Source organism: Hemitrygon akajei, chromosome 6 (genome assembly GCF_048418815.1).
Source record: "Hemitrygon akajei chromosome 6, sHemAka1.3, whole genome shotgun sequence".
Lineage (NCBI taxonomy): Eukaryota > Metazoa > Chordata > Chondrichthyes > Myliobatiformes > Dasyatidae > Hemitrygon > Hemitrygon akajei.
This window is the reverse complement of record NC_133129.1, coordinates 128,672,539-128,688,783: the sequence shown is the minus strand read 5'-3', so window position 1 is coordinate 128,688,783 and position 16,245 is coordinate 128,672,539. Positions and strand designations below refer to the sequence as shown.

Genomic DNA, 16,245 nt, shown 5'->3' with positions numbered 1-16,245 from the left:
TTTCAGAACGTATTGGACACGTAGCCTGACACACACATAGACATTTTTATTTCACTGTACATACCATAAACATTCGCTCTGCAAATGTTATTGGAACATACATGCACAAATTCATCAGTATTAGAAATTCCCAGGCATCCAACATTACAGACCCTCTCTAACCCAGACATGCCCTTTTCTCATTACTACCATCAAGGAGGAGGTAGGTACATGAGTCTGAGGAGGAGCACAACGTACACTCAGTGTCTGAAGACCAGCCTCTTCCCTTCCACCATCAGATTTCTGAATGGCCCTGGAACCATATACATTACATCATTTTGCTCTCTTCTTGCATTATTTATTTATCTTTTGAATATTTATTTTGTAATTGATAGTAATTTCTTAACATATTGCACTGTAGTACTGTGACAAAACAACAAATTTCACACAAGCCTGATTCTGATGCTAAAAAACCTCTTTCACTGACATGTTCTCACCCTGATAGTTAACATCCGTGAAGGGATCTTGAACGAAGTAGATGACTTCCCAGATTTCAGAAAGACCAGACACTGGTGATGAAATCCACCACTGTCTTCAACGTGCCAACACACCCTTAGGCCTGTCTGAAGGACAAAACGTCAAACCTAGATTCATGGTCTAGAACTCCATAGTGATCTACCATACTCATATACACATCAGACATATGGAAACCTGCAGTCAACATTTCACAACTCAGAAATGTATCAGAAATGCTGCCTCTGTAAAATCCTTCCCGAGCAAGGATAGATAAACCAATATCCTTAACATCAAGAATTTGTCCATGTTCAAATCGGGAGTCTCCAGAGATAGAAACAGAAAGATCTAGAAAGGGGAGGGAGGTGTCGGAAATAGACCAGGTGAATTTGAGGGCGGGGTGAAAGATGGAGGCAAAGTTAATGAAGTCGACGAGCTCAGCATGCATGCAGGAAGCAGCGCCGATGCAGTCGTCGATATAATGCAAGAAAAGAGGAGGACAGATACCGGTGTAGGCTTCCCCCCAACCCTACCTTTCTTTCTCTTTTATTTCCCATAATTCTGCACCTTCCCCCTAGCCCATTTCCCTCCAACTTATCACTTCCTAGATCTCTACTTTATCCCTCCCCCCACTTCTTATCCCCCCTTGACCATCCCATGTTACTTCACTCCTGATGAAGGGTTTCGGCCCGAAACGTCATCACTACCTCTTCCCATAGATGCTGTCTGGCCTGCTGAGTTCTGCCAGCATTTTGTGTTTTTATTTTTGTCCATGTTCAAGTAGTTTTAATGTCAATCCATGTTACCTGCACAGTTAACATTAGTGGCCCAAATTAAACTTTAACACAGCAAGCAATGTATGAGAATAGACAGTAAACCTTTCTAGAAACTTTGTCATAGAAGTGATCTTTGAGAACAGACGTCAGATTCACTCTAGTCAGTGGGAGTTCCAAGCTTACAAATACCTATATTGACTGAGAAGCATAAAATTAGCTAAAAGCAATTTGAGTACGTTCATCAGGAACACATGGAGGCCGAGCACAAGTCCAATCCACCCACCAAGCTCCACCTGTCCCACCTGTGCAAAATCTGCAGATGGACTGATTGGTCACCTTAGAACCCTCAGAACTCTAGTGATGGACCCTTGACACTGAGGGACAGCCTCTGAAGATTTTTCTCATTTTATGCGGTGTCTTAGTTGTACGATCTGTGAAATCTTCAATGTGTTAAATTAAAACATTCACAATGAAAGACTCACTTTCCACAGTTCCTGTCTGACCTGGTGTGCGTCATCTATTCAATTTTACTTCCATCATCTATAGCTCCTTGTGTTCTTCACTTAGTAGACCACTGCTTTAATTATTAATTAATTCTCAATATTTGTCTCCTAAAGAATGAACTCTATAAGGCCATCAGGATTTTTAATTTGTAACATAAACTTGTCACTACAAAGTTGTAAAAGAATGTGGATTCTTGGGTTGGGTATGGGGAGGGGGAATTGTGGTTTATTATTTAATTAATTCATTGGCATTACATTATTTCTTTGTGTCAGGTCTAAGAACAACTATTTACCTCTTGTTTCTTGAACCAACCTGCAGAACCCTCATCACTACCTCAATATAGCAATCACATTGATGTAATCGCGCCCTTTCATATAAAAAATGAATATAATTTAATGTTTAGGTTTTTCTTGTGAAAGCCAAATCCAATGCTATGTTGCCGTGATGCTGCTGCAAATACGTGTTTCAGTGCAACTGTGAATACATATAACTTGTGTTTGTGACAATAAACTCGACTTTGACTTTATCAGCTGCGGCTGAGCACTGAAGCTGTAGGATTCAACAGGTAACGTTCTTAGCAATTAATATGATTCAAAGACATACAATGCTGTGAAAGATGTTCAGAGTCTTACCTGGTGGTGGCTTCATTATGCAGTGGAACATTCTGTTACATACCTTCTGTCCGACAACAGCACCAACTCTTTGACATCAAACGACCCCAAACGCCGTTCAAAAACTTCTAACCAATCACGTAGAGGATTACTCAGGCGGCGGTGGGGTTGGCCAAAGGCCGGCTCCGACTGCCCAATAGCATGGCGAGCTGCCGACGCATGCTCCTTATGTGGGTGAACCAGGACGAGGCTCTTTCTTTTAGCGCCTTGCGTGTGCCGGAGGAAAGGCGAGCGCTTCCCCTATCCTTCCAAGTAAGTTGGCCCCGCCGGCAGCCGCGCTTGCTCTCGGTTGGGATGCCGCTTCTCTCGGACGCCGACATACACCCGAAGGCTCCACACGCTCCGTGTCGCAGGGGAGGACGAGGTTTTGAAGAGGGGGCAAAGCTGAGGCCTAACTGGGGCTTGGCTGCTGAAGGAGCGGCGGGCCCCGGACACATCGGTGTGGGGAGGGGGATGAGGACGATGCCGGCCGAGTCGGGATTCGCCTCTTGGCAGGAAAGAGCGCCCTTATTCCGGCTACTAGTCACTGAATTGACGGGCGGCGAGTGGGGGACGGGGCGCAGCCTCTGCCTGCCTTCACCGCTCCCACGTGCGGCTGGCTCGGGGCCCGACTGTTACTCAGGCCTGAGGATGTGCGTTGACATTCGGTGATGGGACGGTAACTCCGGGCCGGCAGACAGAGCTCCGGCCACCCCCTACACCAGCGTTCTCGGTCGCGGCTCCTTCAACCTCACCTCGCTAGTCCTCCCGGCGTCGGCCTGACCTGGGGCGGTGGTGGGCTTTTCCCTTGTCGTGGTTTTTTGTCCCAACACTATCCGTTGTCCCTTCTACTGCCCTTTTTTTAATGGTGGATCCGAAGATTATAACAAAATGTTAACAGACGACTAGGTTGTTTTTTTCCAGTTAATAATGTTTTGAATTTTTTTGCTATTAAGCTGGAATTACTTTGTTAATGTAACTCAGGATTTGAAAAGCTAGGGATCCTCTTTACCTTCTACAGTGGGATGGTCTATTTGAAAGGTTTGAAATATTTAAGGAACATCCTTATGTTCGTTATGATGGGGAAGTTATTCTTGATTGAGGCTTCAATTTATCCATCTTTTAAGACTGCTAGTCTTGTGGATATCTGACCCACCGTGGTTCCTTGTGACAGATAATTCCAAAAGTTCCCAATCAAAGCAAAGCTTTGTCTCTTTACACAGGATCTTTTCATATGATTGTGGCTTCAAAATCCTTATATTTGAGGTGACAGGCAACTCTAGAGTTTATCTCATACTTGGGGAAAATTGTACTTTTCTCTAGGTATCTCACCAAATCAGATATATATATATAAATAAACAAAAATTTTGTTCTATTAGTTCTGCAAAATGTGTAATCGCTGCATTTCTCTAAACAAATTTGCTGTTTTGGGTAGCAGCGGAGCACAGAGGATGATTTGCGTTTCTGTTGGATAGGTGCCTGATTGAGATTTTGACAGATTTTTTTTGCTTTGACTTGATTTTTGAAGGGTTTGGGTGGAAGCTCACCATGTCTGCTGAAATACTTTGTTGAACAAACAAAACTTCAAAACCCATTGTTTCCACTGCCATTCTCTCAAACTTTAAAACGGGAGAAAAACTTCTTTTACTGGATGGATTGTAACCATTTTGTATAATGTTTGCCATTGGATGGCATTCGACCCAAGTTACAATTACTGTTATACTCTGGAGGATAGTGAATTTAAGGAATGTGCTTAGATAATAGAAGTACATTAGGCCATTTTGCTAGCACTGATTAACATTGATCTTTATACACCCCTTTACCACAGTAACCATATCCATTATTCCTTTAACAAATATTGTGATAGTTTCCAACCTTTCTGCTTAGTGAATCTCAAAGATTTGCTAACCTGGGGTGAAGGAATGTCACTAAACAGCGGACCCCTTGAATCGGTGAACCCTTTCAAGGCTGCCCGACTGGGGAAATGTCAAATACTGTCAATATTGAGAGCCTGTGGCAATGAAAACCCAGTGTAAATTAGATCTTGCACTACCAGTGTAAGGCGGGGAGTTTGTAATTACCAACCGGCCTGAGTAGTCCAGATACAAAGCTTCATACAAGAAGTGGTTAATGGGGTGTTCATTTTTTTTAACCTTGGATGGGTACATGAATGGGAGGGATATTGTCTAGGTGCAGGTATCTACTAGGCAGAAGTTCAAGAGTTTGCACGCTATCTAATCTGGGTTATGTCATCTGAAGATTTTGTGTATTTTTGGCTTTCGTAGCACAAATTCATTCTAACACCTTGCTCCTTCCACAGTCTCCATGCACCACAAGCCTAGCGTGTTTAGCCCCCTGCTAGACTCTGTCTATACTTCTGACTGAGGCTAAGCACAGTTCCAAGCCATATTTAACTTTACTAACAACACCACTGTTGTTGGCTGAATCAAAGGTGGTGACAAATCAGCAGAGATTGAAAATCTGGCTGAGTAGTGCCACAACAACTTCTCAATGTCAGCAAGACCACAGAGATGGTTATTGACTTCAGGAGGTGGGCATCAGAGGTGGAGAGGGTCAATGACTTTAAATTCCTCGGTGTTAGCATTTCAGACACTTTCCTGGGTCTGGTTAAGTGCAATTACAAAGAACACATGCAACATCTCTGCTTAGTTTGCAAAGGTTCAGCATGTTATCTAATACTTCGACTAGCTTATATTTATGTGCAGTGGAGAGTATAATGACTGGTTGCATCACAGCCTGGTATGACAACAGCAATGCCCTTGAATGGAAAAGCCTATAGAAAGTAGTGGCTATGGGCCAGTCCATGGGTGTAGCCCTCCCCACCATTGAGTGGATCTACAGCGGGTGCTGTTGCAGGAAAGCAACATCCATCAATGGGCCCTTCCCCCACTGTCCAGGCCATGCTCTTCTCATGGCTCCTATCAGGAAGAAGGTCCAAGAACCTCAGGAACAGTTATTATCCCTCAATCATCAGGATCTTGAACCAGAAGGGATAACTTCACTCACCTCATCACTGAACTGTTCCCACTACATATGGGTTGTGTTCTTGATATATATTATCTATTGTTTCCTCTTTGTGTTTGCATGGTTTATTGTTGACAAACGTTGGTTGTTTGTCCAATTGATTGAGGTTTATCATTGATTTTTTTTGGTGTTACTTGTATTTACTGTGATTGACAACAAGAAAATGACTCAAGCTTGTATATGTTGACATGGGTGCATTTTTGATAATTTATTTGGTGCTTGTCTTTTAGGATGCGTTACATTGCAGCTTACCTCCTCGCTGTATTGGGTGGAAATGAAGCCCCATCTTCAAAGGATATCAAGAAGATTCTTGATAGTGTTGGAATTGAGGCTGATGATGAGCGATTGGACAAGGTATTGTTTGTGCATAGAAGAGCATTGGTATTACTGAATTCCCATTTACTGAATTAACACTTTAAAATGAATTTCAGGTGATCAAAGAACTGAAAGGCAAGAATGTAGATGATGTCATCAGTGCTGGTGAGTCACCCTGTTTATTATTTTTTTTCTAAAGTTATAGGCCTGGGATGCAAGAGTAATTTTAATGATCACTCTACTGATGAGGTTGCCAACAATTCTCTTAATCTACCTGCCTAAAATTATTTTATTCAAAATGACATGGTACTTGCAGTAGAAGACCATTTAGACCAAGGGTTCCCAACCTGGGGGTCCACAGACCACTTGCCTAATAGCATAAAAAAGGCTGGGGGCTTCCAGTTTAGATTCTGGCATCTTCTCCACCTAATTAGCTCATGGCTAATGTAGCCATTGCTTTTTATTCCAGCAGTAACTTTTAGCTTTGTTCTTTGAATATACAATATCTACTTATTCAAAGTTTCTGCTTCCACCATCAAGGAAGAGTTCCAAAGATTTGGAACTGAATGATCTTGTACTACCCTATTAAATTATCTGTTTTCTGAAGAGAAAAGGTCTAGCTTGCTCAGCCTTTCCTTGTAAGACCTACTGTCCAATTTAGGTAGCATCTTGGAAAATCTCCTCTGCACCCTCAAACTTTCACATCCTTTGTATGAGGTGTCCAAAACTGAAAACAATAATCCTATTGAGGTCTGACCAGAGCTTTATAGAGCAGCATTGCTCTGTGGCTTTTGAACTCAATCTCGCCTAACTAATGAAGGCCAACTCTGTCAATCTACACTGCAACTTCGGGGGATCTATGGACATTGACCCTGAGATTTCTCTGTTCCTCCATACTGTTAATGCTGCTATTAACCCTGTATTTTTGCCTTCAGTTTCAACCATGTGAAGTGAATCACTTTACACTTCTCCATCTGTGACTCATGGCAGCTCTACATCCTATTAATGTTGTTTTGTAACATACAAAGGGATCTTACCTACAGCACCAACAGAGTGCCATCAACAGACTACTTCCCTCTTGCAAGTCATTCCAAGAGTAGAGGTTCCAGAACAGATAATTAGGAATGCAACTAGTCACTGCAGGCATGTGCTCCATCTACTGCCACCCTCTGCCTTCTGTGGACAAACCAGTTCTGAATCTGCCTTGTCAAGATCACTGAAACAGGAGAAAAGATGCAGATACTGGATATCCAGGCAACACACAAAATGATGGAGGACCTTAGCAGGCCATTTAGCATCTATGGGGGGGGAGAAGAAAAGCACAGTGAGCATTTTGGGCCAAGACCTTTTGGGCAGGACTGAGCAGGGGAGGGGTGAGAAATGTGAGGTGGTATGTGAATGAGGGTGATGAAGTGCTGAGCTGGGAAGTTGATTGATGAAAGAGATACGGGGCTGGAGAAGGGAGACTGGGAGAGAGCAGAAAGCCATGGAAGAAAGAAAAAGGGGGAGCACCAGAGGGAGGAGATTGGTAGGCAAGGGGATAAAGTGAGAGAATGGGGTGGTGCATTACACGAAATTTGAGAAATAGATGTTCTTCGGGTTGGAGGTTGCCCAGGTGGATTACAAAGTTCCTCCAATCTGAGTGTGGCCTCATCACAACAGAGGAGGCCACGATTACTGAATGGGAAGTGGTATTAAAATGCGTGGCTACTGGATGATCTGCTTCTGGTGGTCGGAGTGTAGGTGCTTTGCAGTGTGGTCTACCAATCTAGATTGGGTCTCACCAATATACAGGAGGCCACACTGGATGCAGTATATGACTCCAACAGACTCATGGTGAAGTGTCAACTCATCTGGAAGGACTGGGACTCTGGTAGTGAGGGAGGAGGTGTAGGGGCAAGTGTAGCAGAACAAGTGCAGAGTACCTATGCTCTGTGCTCCAGAAGAAGTGGGATCTCCCAGTGGCCACCAATTTTAATTCCACTTCCCATTCTGACATGTCAATCCATGGCTGCCTCTACTGTCATGATGACACCACACTCCGGTTGGAGCAACAGCACTTTGTGTTCTGTCTGGGTAGCCTCCAACCCAACTTCTGGCAGTGCCCCCCCACCTTCACCATTCCCCATCCTCTTTACCCCTCCCCCTCACTATAAAGGCGGATTTATACTTGTGCGTCGCATCTACCCCGTAGGGTGACGTGTACCTCTCCAGAAAAGTTACTCGCGTCAAGACAACGCAGACTGCAACAACTGTGATTGGTCTGCTTGGTAGCATCGCATTTCCAGTTGCTTCTCCGCCATGTCTGTAGGCTGTGTACACTGATATAAAATAGATAATCAAATCTACCTGCCAACATGCGAAAATGTTTGAAATGCATTTCCTCCTCCACGTCTCTCACGAAGAAACTCAACACAGTGGCATAGAAACCCCACCGCCAACTAGCATTTTGGCGTAGTCCGTACGCACAAGTATAAATCAGCCTTAACTCCTTGCCCGCCCATTGCCTCCCACTGATGCTCCCCCTATTTCTTTCTTCCATGAGTTCTCTAGCATTTTCTGTGTGTGTGTATCTCAGGATCAGGCTTTGTTACTGTCAACAAAAGGCTGGAATGTTGTTCAGGCTTTAAACTGTACTTGTATAGCATCAGGGGTCTTGGTTAAGATGCTGGTATTGGTAAATCTGGTTATTTTATGTGGAAAATTAATTTTGGATTAGTTTGTGCTGCAGTGGTGATGGGTAGTTCAATTGAGAATTTAGGTGGTAAAACTAGTGGTTTATTTACCAACCATTGGTTCCAAGCTACAGGATGGAATTAAACCCTTGACTAGGCCACAATCTAGTTAGGAATTCTAGTGTAGTACCAAATTGTTGAGGACACATGTTTTGAAAAGATGTTAAACCAAGACCCCGTCTGTTTTCTAGTGTGTGCAGCAAATATCCCATGAAAGTATTCAAGGAGCATCATTGTCTAGCAATGTGTCTTGGATTAGATCTTAACTAAGTTTTCAATGGTGCAATAAATTCAGTGGTTTATTGAAAACTACTTGAGCTTTAAATTTGTTTTTCTGCTTGGGTGGGTGGGTTCCGTGTATGTTAGTAGTTATGTCTAGAAGTTTAGACAGTTAATGGTTATTTTAAATTTAACCTGTGGTTATGGTTGGCCATTTTGCCACTGTCAATTTGTAAGGAACCATTTAGGGTGCCTTTCACTTCCAAAGCTCATTTAGCTGAAGTGATTCTTATAAAGTATACTATTCTAATGCAAGAAGTTGCTTAGATGACTAGAATCTTAAAGAAGGATGGCTGAGTTTTCTTTTGGTAATTGGAGGTGGGGAAAGAATGTTGGCCAGAGCACTGAGGTGTCTGTCTTATAGGATCTCTTCTATTTACCCAAGAAGGGAGAAGAGATTCCTGCTGATTTTTTGCCTCCATTACTGCAGTGTTGTATCACTTGTTCTAGATGGTATTGAAATAAGGGCTTGTTTCATACTTGCCAGAAAAAGCCACCACCCTGCCCTGAGGCAAGTGTTCACAGATTAGTGTGATTGAGATTGCTGGTAAAAATTTCTTTACCTGACTTCTGTGCCTCATTCCCTGAATATTCACTTGTGTATAAATTTTTATTAGCATGAGATGCTGAGGCTCATTCTGGAATTGTGTGGGGGTAGAAGTTACTTGAAGTTTGTAGGTTCTTGATTGTTAGGTGGCCATGCAATTAATTTGTGCAGAAGACAAAGGAAAATTACTGGAACCCCAAACAATCTGCTGCATGTGGAGAAACAGTTAATACCTGGTGGATTTTGGGTGCAGGTTTATGCGGGCATTACCTTTGAATTGTTGAACTGGCTAAATGAGGCCAAATTGACCTTCTCTTGGGTTGGTGGTGAGTAAATCACTGCGATGATTGTACACTCTAGTATCAATTGCTTGGTGACAATAAAGTAAAGTAAATGAGAACTGAGTTGACAAGTTGTCTCGTTTAGGCAATGCCAAGCTTGCAAGTGTCCCAAGTGGAGGTGCCGTTGCTGTTAGTGCCACAAGTGCTGCTGCACCAGCTGCAGCTGCTGCTGGTAAGTGATTTGTTTTCCTTGAGGCGATGAGTGGAAAAATGTAAATTAGTATAAAATTGTAATTTACAGCAGTGGAGGCAAATCTGACTAAAACTATATACATAGTTGCACTGGGAAAAAAGCTTATAAAAGGACATTGATCTGGTTTATAAACTTGTGGGTATGGTCAGAGAGCTATTGACAGTTTTTGTTCTAAAATGAGACATTAAGGTACATCTTACTGTTAAATCCTATAACATTTTATGTAGCTGGTTTTTGGTGCTGGGATGTGCAGCCACATCAGTTGATTTTTTCCCCCCAGATTGCCAGTGTCAAAGGATGCGCAATTTATTGCGAGAATGTACATTCTTACAGTGTAGACAAAAGAACTGCATCATTCCTTCAAATTTATAAAGCAAATCTGTTCCTGACCTATCTGTTCAGTGTTACTGCTAAGAAATTGATGTTAGGCTAGAGATCTAAAAATTGTAAACTGGGAACTGTGTAAACTAGTACATACATGATGCTCTCAACTCAATGTTGGTGTTCTTGTGATTAGTTCCCAAATGTTTTTTGTTATTAGAGAATTTAGTCTGAGAATTGAGGGTTTTGGTTGTGACTTTTTTTAAAATTATTTTCAGTTGAAGAGAAGAAAGAGGAGAAGAAGGAAGAGTCTGAAGAATCAGATGATGACATGGGCTTTGGTCTCTTTGATTAAATTGAAAGCTGGCTTAAAATAAACAGTTATAATATTTTGTGTTTGTGATGTGTGAATGTCAAACATAAGAATAACAGTTCTTGTATTTAAAGCTGGTCCGCAACTCCCATGCATTTTGCGAAAACTGCACCATGATATATGGGAGCAGAATTAGGCCTTTGGCCTATCGAGTTTGCTCTGCCAGTTTCCCCGTCAATGACATAACATAAAAAGCAGTCCCAACTCAGACCCCTGTGGAACGTAGTTACTGGCAGCCAAACAGAAAAAGCTCCCTTTATTCCCACTTTGTCTACTACCAATTAGCAATTACCGTAGATTCCGGACTACAGAGCGCACCTGATTTTAAGCCGCTGGCACTAATTTTAGAAATAAAATCATTTTTTTAAATGTAAAGGCCGCACCGGATTTTCGGCCGCAGGTGTCCCACGTTGTAATATGAGATATTTACACAGAAAGATATTACACGTGAGGATTTTTTTAACTTTTAATTAAATCCATATGGTAACAAAAACAAATACATATTGCAAATGCTTTTTTTCGAACCGTGCCCGTACGCGGCTACTTTTAAATATACGTTGCGTATACTTCTTTACTGAACAACATTCCAATATCTCCTAACGACTGGTAAAAAATATATATACTGCAGCCTACCAGGAAAAGTTATTGATACCTTTAACTTAAAAGCAGATTTCGCTCGGATCCAAAGCAGCTCGCGGAATCCGCTCCCCCCCTCCTTTCCGTTTCATCGCAAACGGCATTTAAAAGCAGATTTCGCTCGGATCCAAAGCCGCTCGCGGAATCCGCTCCCCCCCTCCTTTCCGTTTCATCGCAAACGGCATTTAAAAGCAGATTTCGCTCGGATCCAAAGCCGCTCGCGGAATCCGCTCCCCCCTCCTTTCCGTTTCATCGCAAACGGCATTTTCCCACAAGACGCCGCGAAACCGGGTGTGACGTCATAGCATCTCGCGATGTAGTACAGAAAACAAATATAGTTTAAACTAAGTAGGGTAGGTAGCACAATGCTTCGAGTGTTTTCCATGTTGATGAGGGTGAGTACAAATGACTGATTTACAATAATTTAATTGTGAAAGTGCGCTTGATTTATCGTACAATTTCATTGGACCTCTGTGAACTACTCATCAATTTTATTGGTCTACTGTTACGAGGCAAAATGTTTACGAGGCGGCATGAAAAAAACCTTGCATTAGCCGCTCTGGATTATTGGCCGCAAAGTTCAAAGCTGTTCAAAATGTGGGAAAAAAGTAGCGGCTTAAAATCCGGAATCTACGGTACTTTATCCATGCTAAAATCTTTACTGTAATAACATTAGCTTGTTAAAGCAGCCTTATGTGTGGCACTTTGTCTAAAGGTGTGAAAATCCAAGTACACAGCATAAACTGATTCTCCTTTGCCTATCCTGCTTGTTATTTCAAAGAATTCCAACAGATTTTTCAGGCAAGATTTTACCTTGAAACAGTGCCTGAGACCTCATCTTTAATAATTGACTTTAACGACCTGACATTTTCCCAGATTAACTGACCTACAGTTTCTTTTGCCTCTCCCTCCTTGCAGAGCAGAGTGACATTTGCAATTTTCCAGTCTGCCGGAACCATTCCAGTATCTAGTGATTCATTAAAGATTATTACTAATGCCAACCTCTTCAGGTCTCCTTTCAGAACCCTGATGTGAACACCATCTAGTCCAGGTGACATCAGACCTTTCAGTTTCCCAAGAACCTTATCTTAGTAATGGTAACTTCACATACTTACTTTAGTGGTAAGATTAAATCTAAGGTTACAGCTGAAATTAATATTTCATCAACTAAATATGAATGATAGAACAGGCCACCAGGTGTTAAAAGGACAGACACTGGGGTTTTTATCAATGTTAGCAGTATCTCTAAAGCTGGTCACCTCTGTAAAGTGCAAACACAAGGAAATCTGCAGATGCTGGAAATTCAAACAACACACAAAAAGCTGGTGGAACACAGCAGGCCAGGCAGCATCTATAGGGAGAAGCGCTGTTGACGTTTCGGGCCAAGACCCTTCATCAGGACTAACTGAAAGGAAAGATAGTAAGAGGTTTGAAAGTAGTGGGGGCGAGGGGGAAATGCGAAATAATAGGAGAAGACAGGAGGGGGTGGGATGAAGCTAAGAGCTGGAGAAGGGAAAGGATCATGGGACGGGAGGCCTCAGGAAAAAGGGTGGGGGGGGGAAGGTGTGGAACATTTGAGCAACTTATCTGCAGCATGGATGTGAGTTATCTATCTGACCAACAGTAAAACAATACCTCAACATGTTTGGGTCTATTTGTGCAATAGTTAAAACACCCAGACACACGCTTGTCACAAGATGGTACTATACCTATTCAAGAAACATTCTGATTAAGCCAGTGCTTGTGATTTAGACTTAACAAACTGGTTTGTAATTAAGTAACAGTTTTGAATTACAATGTTTGTTCATGGCCTTTAGTGCTTATCTCTCATTAGATGATTTGTACTGCAGCTCAAGTTCTTTAAACTTGAAATATTGACTAATATTGCCAGCTGAATATGTAGAGGGCAACATGTTTTGCCACAAACACCAGCTGAGGGCTGACCAGCAGACATAATTTCTCAGCTGACTAAGCAGTAATCCAGTAAGAATCAACTCTCACAATCTTCTGTAATATTCATTCATTTTATGGAACAAAATCTGCAGAAAAAATGCATATCGGTTGGCTTTCAACTGTCGGGTTGAGTCCAGCAGTGTTTGATATGCAGGTCTAAGTTATTCATAATTTGCTTATGGCTGCAATCCTGATAGTTCTGTTTATTCCTGAGTGCTAAACTACTACTGCTGGTGTCATCAGCAGTAAATGTGCATCTTGGGCTAGAATAGAATGTAGGAAAGGTAAACAACTGGCTCTAGTAAAATTGTTAACCTGTAATGTTAATGTAGTCCTCCTGCAGATGCTGCCTGATTAGCTGATGATTTGCAGCATTTCTGTATAACTTAATATATATTGATATTTTCAGAAGATCAAGCAGTGTTTTTTTATCGAATGAGATACAAAAGGCAAGCCTAACCATATTGGTTGCCAGGATTGTTCGTCTACTGTTTTGAAAGACTTATCTTAAAATTCATGAATGGCAATTGGATGAGGAAATGGTTCAAAATATTCTAGGAACTTACTGATGGAAATCCTCACCTTAAAAAGGGGGTGCGAGAGGCAATCCTTGTGCAAATAAGGGGAGAGGAGGCACTGGAATGAATTTGAGATACATTAAATTGAGAAGTGGCAATAGGACTATTGTCGCTGTACCCATAAAAGATTTGAAACTGGATATGATTTTACATTATCCACTTTCAAATGAAATGCTAATAATTATAATGATCCTTTAATTTCTATTCCAAATCTTTTAGTGATAACCATAAGATCTCTTTTAATGTACTGGGAGATGAATAGCCATTTGTCACTGAATATTTACCATTTGGCTGTGTGTCATCTTCAGTCCCTCAACAATGAAACTATTGTACCACCTTCCCTTTCCAAAAAAAAATTGCAAACTACACAAATTGTAGAGGGAAATTTGGATTCTATGTGTTATGGAGGATGGGACTGATCCTTTAGATGAGAATCTAAATCGAGGAAAGGCCAGTTTTGATGGTATCATTCTGGCAGAGGTGTTTGATAAATGGGAGGATTTTGAAAGTGAAAATATTCAGAATGCAGAATCTATTTGTTCAAGTGAAAGGGCAAGGCGAACTGGTTTAGGAAACTTTGGTTATCAAGGGATGTTGAGGGCCTCATAAAGGAGGAGGTGCATTCAGATATAGGCAAGCTTGCTGACACCACTGGTGGAATCAAAAGTGGTGAGGAATTAGCTAAAGGAGGGAGATTGAAAATCTGGCTGAGTGGTGCCATAACAACAACCTCTTACTCAATGTTAGCAAGATCAAGGAGCTGATTATTGACTTCTGGAGGAGGAAAGAGCTCCATGATCCATTCTCCATCAGGGATCAGGTGTGCAGAGGGTCAGTGACTTTAAATTCCTCAGTGTTAATTTCAGAGGACCTGTCCTCTGAAATTGCACATACGTGTATCGAAGAAAGCACAGCAGTGTGCCTACTTAGTAGTTTGTGAAGATTAAGCATGAGATATAAAACTTGGAAAAACCTCAATAGATGTGTGGTGGAGTGTGTACTGACTGGTTGCATCATGGCCTGGTATGAAAACACCAATGCCCTTGAATGGAAATGCCTACAAAAAGAAGTTGATACAACCCTCCCCACCACCGAGCACATCTGTGTGGAGTGCTGTTGCGGGAAAGCAGCATCCATCATAAGGAACCCCCACCGTCAAGGTCATGCTGTCTTGCTGCTGCCATGAGGAAGAAGGTACAGGAGACTGAGGACTCTCACCAAGAGCAGTTATTACCCCCTCAACTGTCAGGCTCTTGAACCGTTGTTGATAACTTCACTTGCCCCATCACTGAACAGTTCCCAAGGATGCTTCATCTCATGCTCTCTATTTATTGCTTTTGTTTTGTATTTGCATTTGTCTTGCACGTGGGCTGTTTGTCTGCCCTGTTGGATGTTGTCTTTCATTCTATTGTGATTCTTGGATTTACTGAAAATACCCACAAGAAAACGAATTTCAGAGTTGTATATGATGACATGTATGTGCCTTGATAATAAATTTACTTTGAACTCTGCATACAAGAAATGCAAGGGGACATTTAAAAGAGCAATCGGAGGGCTAAACGCGGATGTGAGATTGCTGTGGCAGACAATGTGAAAGAATCTCAAGGGTTTCTATAGCTATATTTAAGAGCATAATGAGAGCAAAGGACACAATTAGCATGGTCTTCATGGAGCTGAAAGATGGAGGGCATCTTAAAATGGTTTTTATTTTTGTATCCATATTTTCTTGAAAATGAACACAGTCTACAGAACTATTGTAAGAGTAATGAGGTCATGGACTATATCTGTGTAATGGAATATAAAGTGCTAGCTTGGGACAAATTAGGATGGATAATCCCTAGGGTTTGACAAGGTGTCCCATTGGACCTTGGGGGAAATCGTGTAGAAGTTGCAGGACTGGAGGATAGCTAATACTCCCTGTTTCAAGAAAGGTTGTAAAAATAAGCCAGGAAATTACAGGTCGGTGAGATGAACATCAGCAATAGATACATTATTGGAAAGTATTCTAAGGGATAGGACATAAGTATTTGGATAGACAGGACCTGATCAGGGATCTATGCATGGTAGATCACATCTCACCAATCTTGTAGTTTTTAAAGGAGGTTGCTAGATTGATGAAGGAAAGCCTAATAGATTTTGCCTGTGTGACTTTAGCAAAGCCTTTGACTAAGTCTCACATTTGAGATTCAGCTGCTTAGCATTCAGAATAAAGTAGAAAACTGGAATTAGTATTGGCTTAGAGGTAGTAGGTGGTTGTCTCTGACTGGAGGCCTGTGACTAGTGGTGTAGTGCAGGGATTGGTGCTGGGTCCATTGTTGTTTATTGTCTATGTTAAGGATTTAGATGATAATGTGGCAAACTGTATCAGCAAATTTACAGATCACACTCAAGATTATAGTGGTCAATGAAGAAGCTATGAAAGTTTGTACCAAGATTGGAACCAGCTGGAAAAATAACAGAGTATATTGCAGACAAGAGTGATGTGTTGCACTTTAGGAGGCCAAAGG

General features: G+C 41.8%; 2 protein-coding genes across 3 annotated transcripts in view; one reads left to right on the top strand and one right to left on the bottom strand.

The window, feature by feature from the left end:
• Nucleotides 1-2,492, bottom strand: part of pidd1 (p53-induced death domain protein 1) — a 67,086-nt gene extending 64,594 nt beyond the window's left edge. For both annotated transcript variants that reach the window (XM_073049232.1, XM_073049235.1), the window contains exon 1: nucleotides 2,405-2,492. The gene's annotated coding sequence lies outside the window, so the exon portion shown is untranslated. The remainder of the gene's footprint in view (nucleotides 1-2,404) is intronic.
• Nucleotides 2,493-2,581: 89 nt separating this feature from the next.
• On the top strand, nucleotides 2,582-10,590 carry LOC140729463 (large ribosomal subunit protein P2-like). Its single transcript, XM_073049231.1, has 5 exons — nucleotides 2,582-2,695; nucleotides 5,698-5,821; nucleotides 5,899-5,947; nucleotides 9,770-9,856; nucleotides 10,477-10,590. Exons 2-5 carry the CDS (start codon nucleotides 5,699-5,701, stop codon nucleotides 10,551-10,553), a joined length of 336 nt encoding a protein of 111 aa, XP_072905332.1. The 5' UTR covers nucleotides 2,582-2,695; nucleotide 5,698; the 3' UTR covers nucleotides 10,554-10,590.
• The last annotated feature ends 5,655 nt before the right edge of the window (nucleotides 10,591-16,245 follow it).

Coding starts and splice junctions, on each gene's coding strand:
- LOC140729463 (XM_073049231.1), top strand. CDS start 5,699: ATGCGTTACATTGCAGCTTACCTCCTCGCTGTATTGGGTGGAAATGAA. Junction 5,948..9,769: donor AGATGATGTCATCAGTGCTG/GTGAGTCACCCT, acceptor TGTCTCGTTTAG/GCAATGCCAAGCTTGCAAGT. Junction 9,857..10,476: donor ACCAGCTGCAGCTGCTGCTG/GTAAGTGATTTG, acceptor AATTATTTTCAG/TTGAAGAGAAGAAAGAGGAG.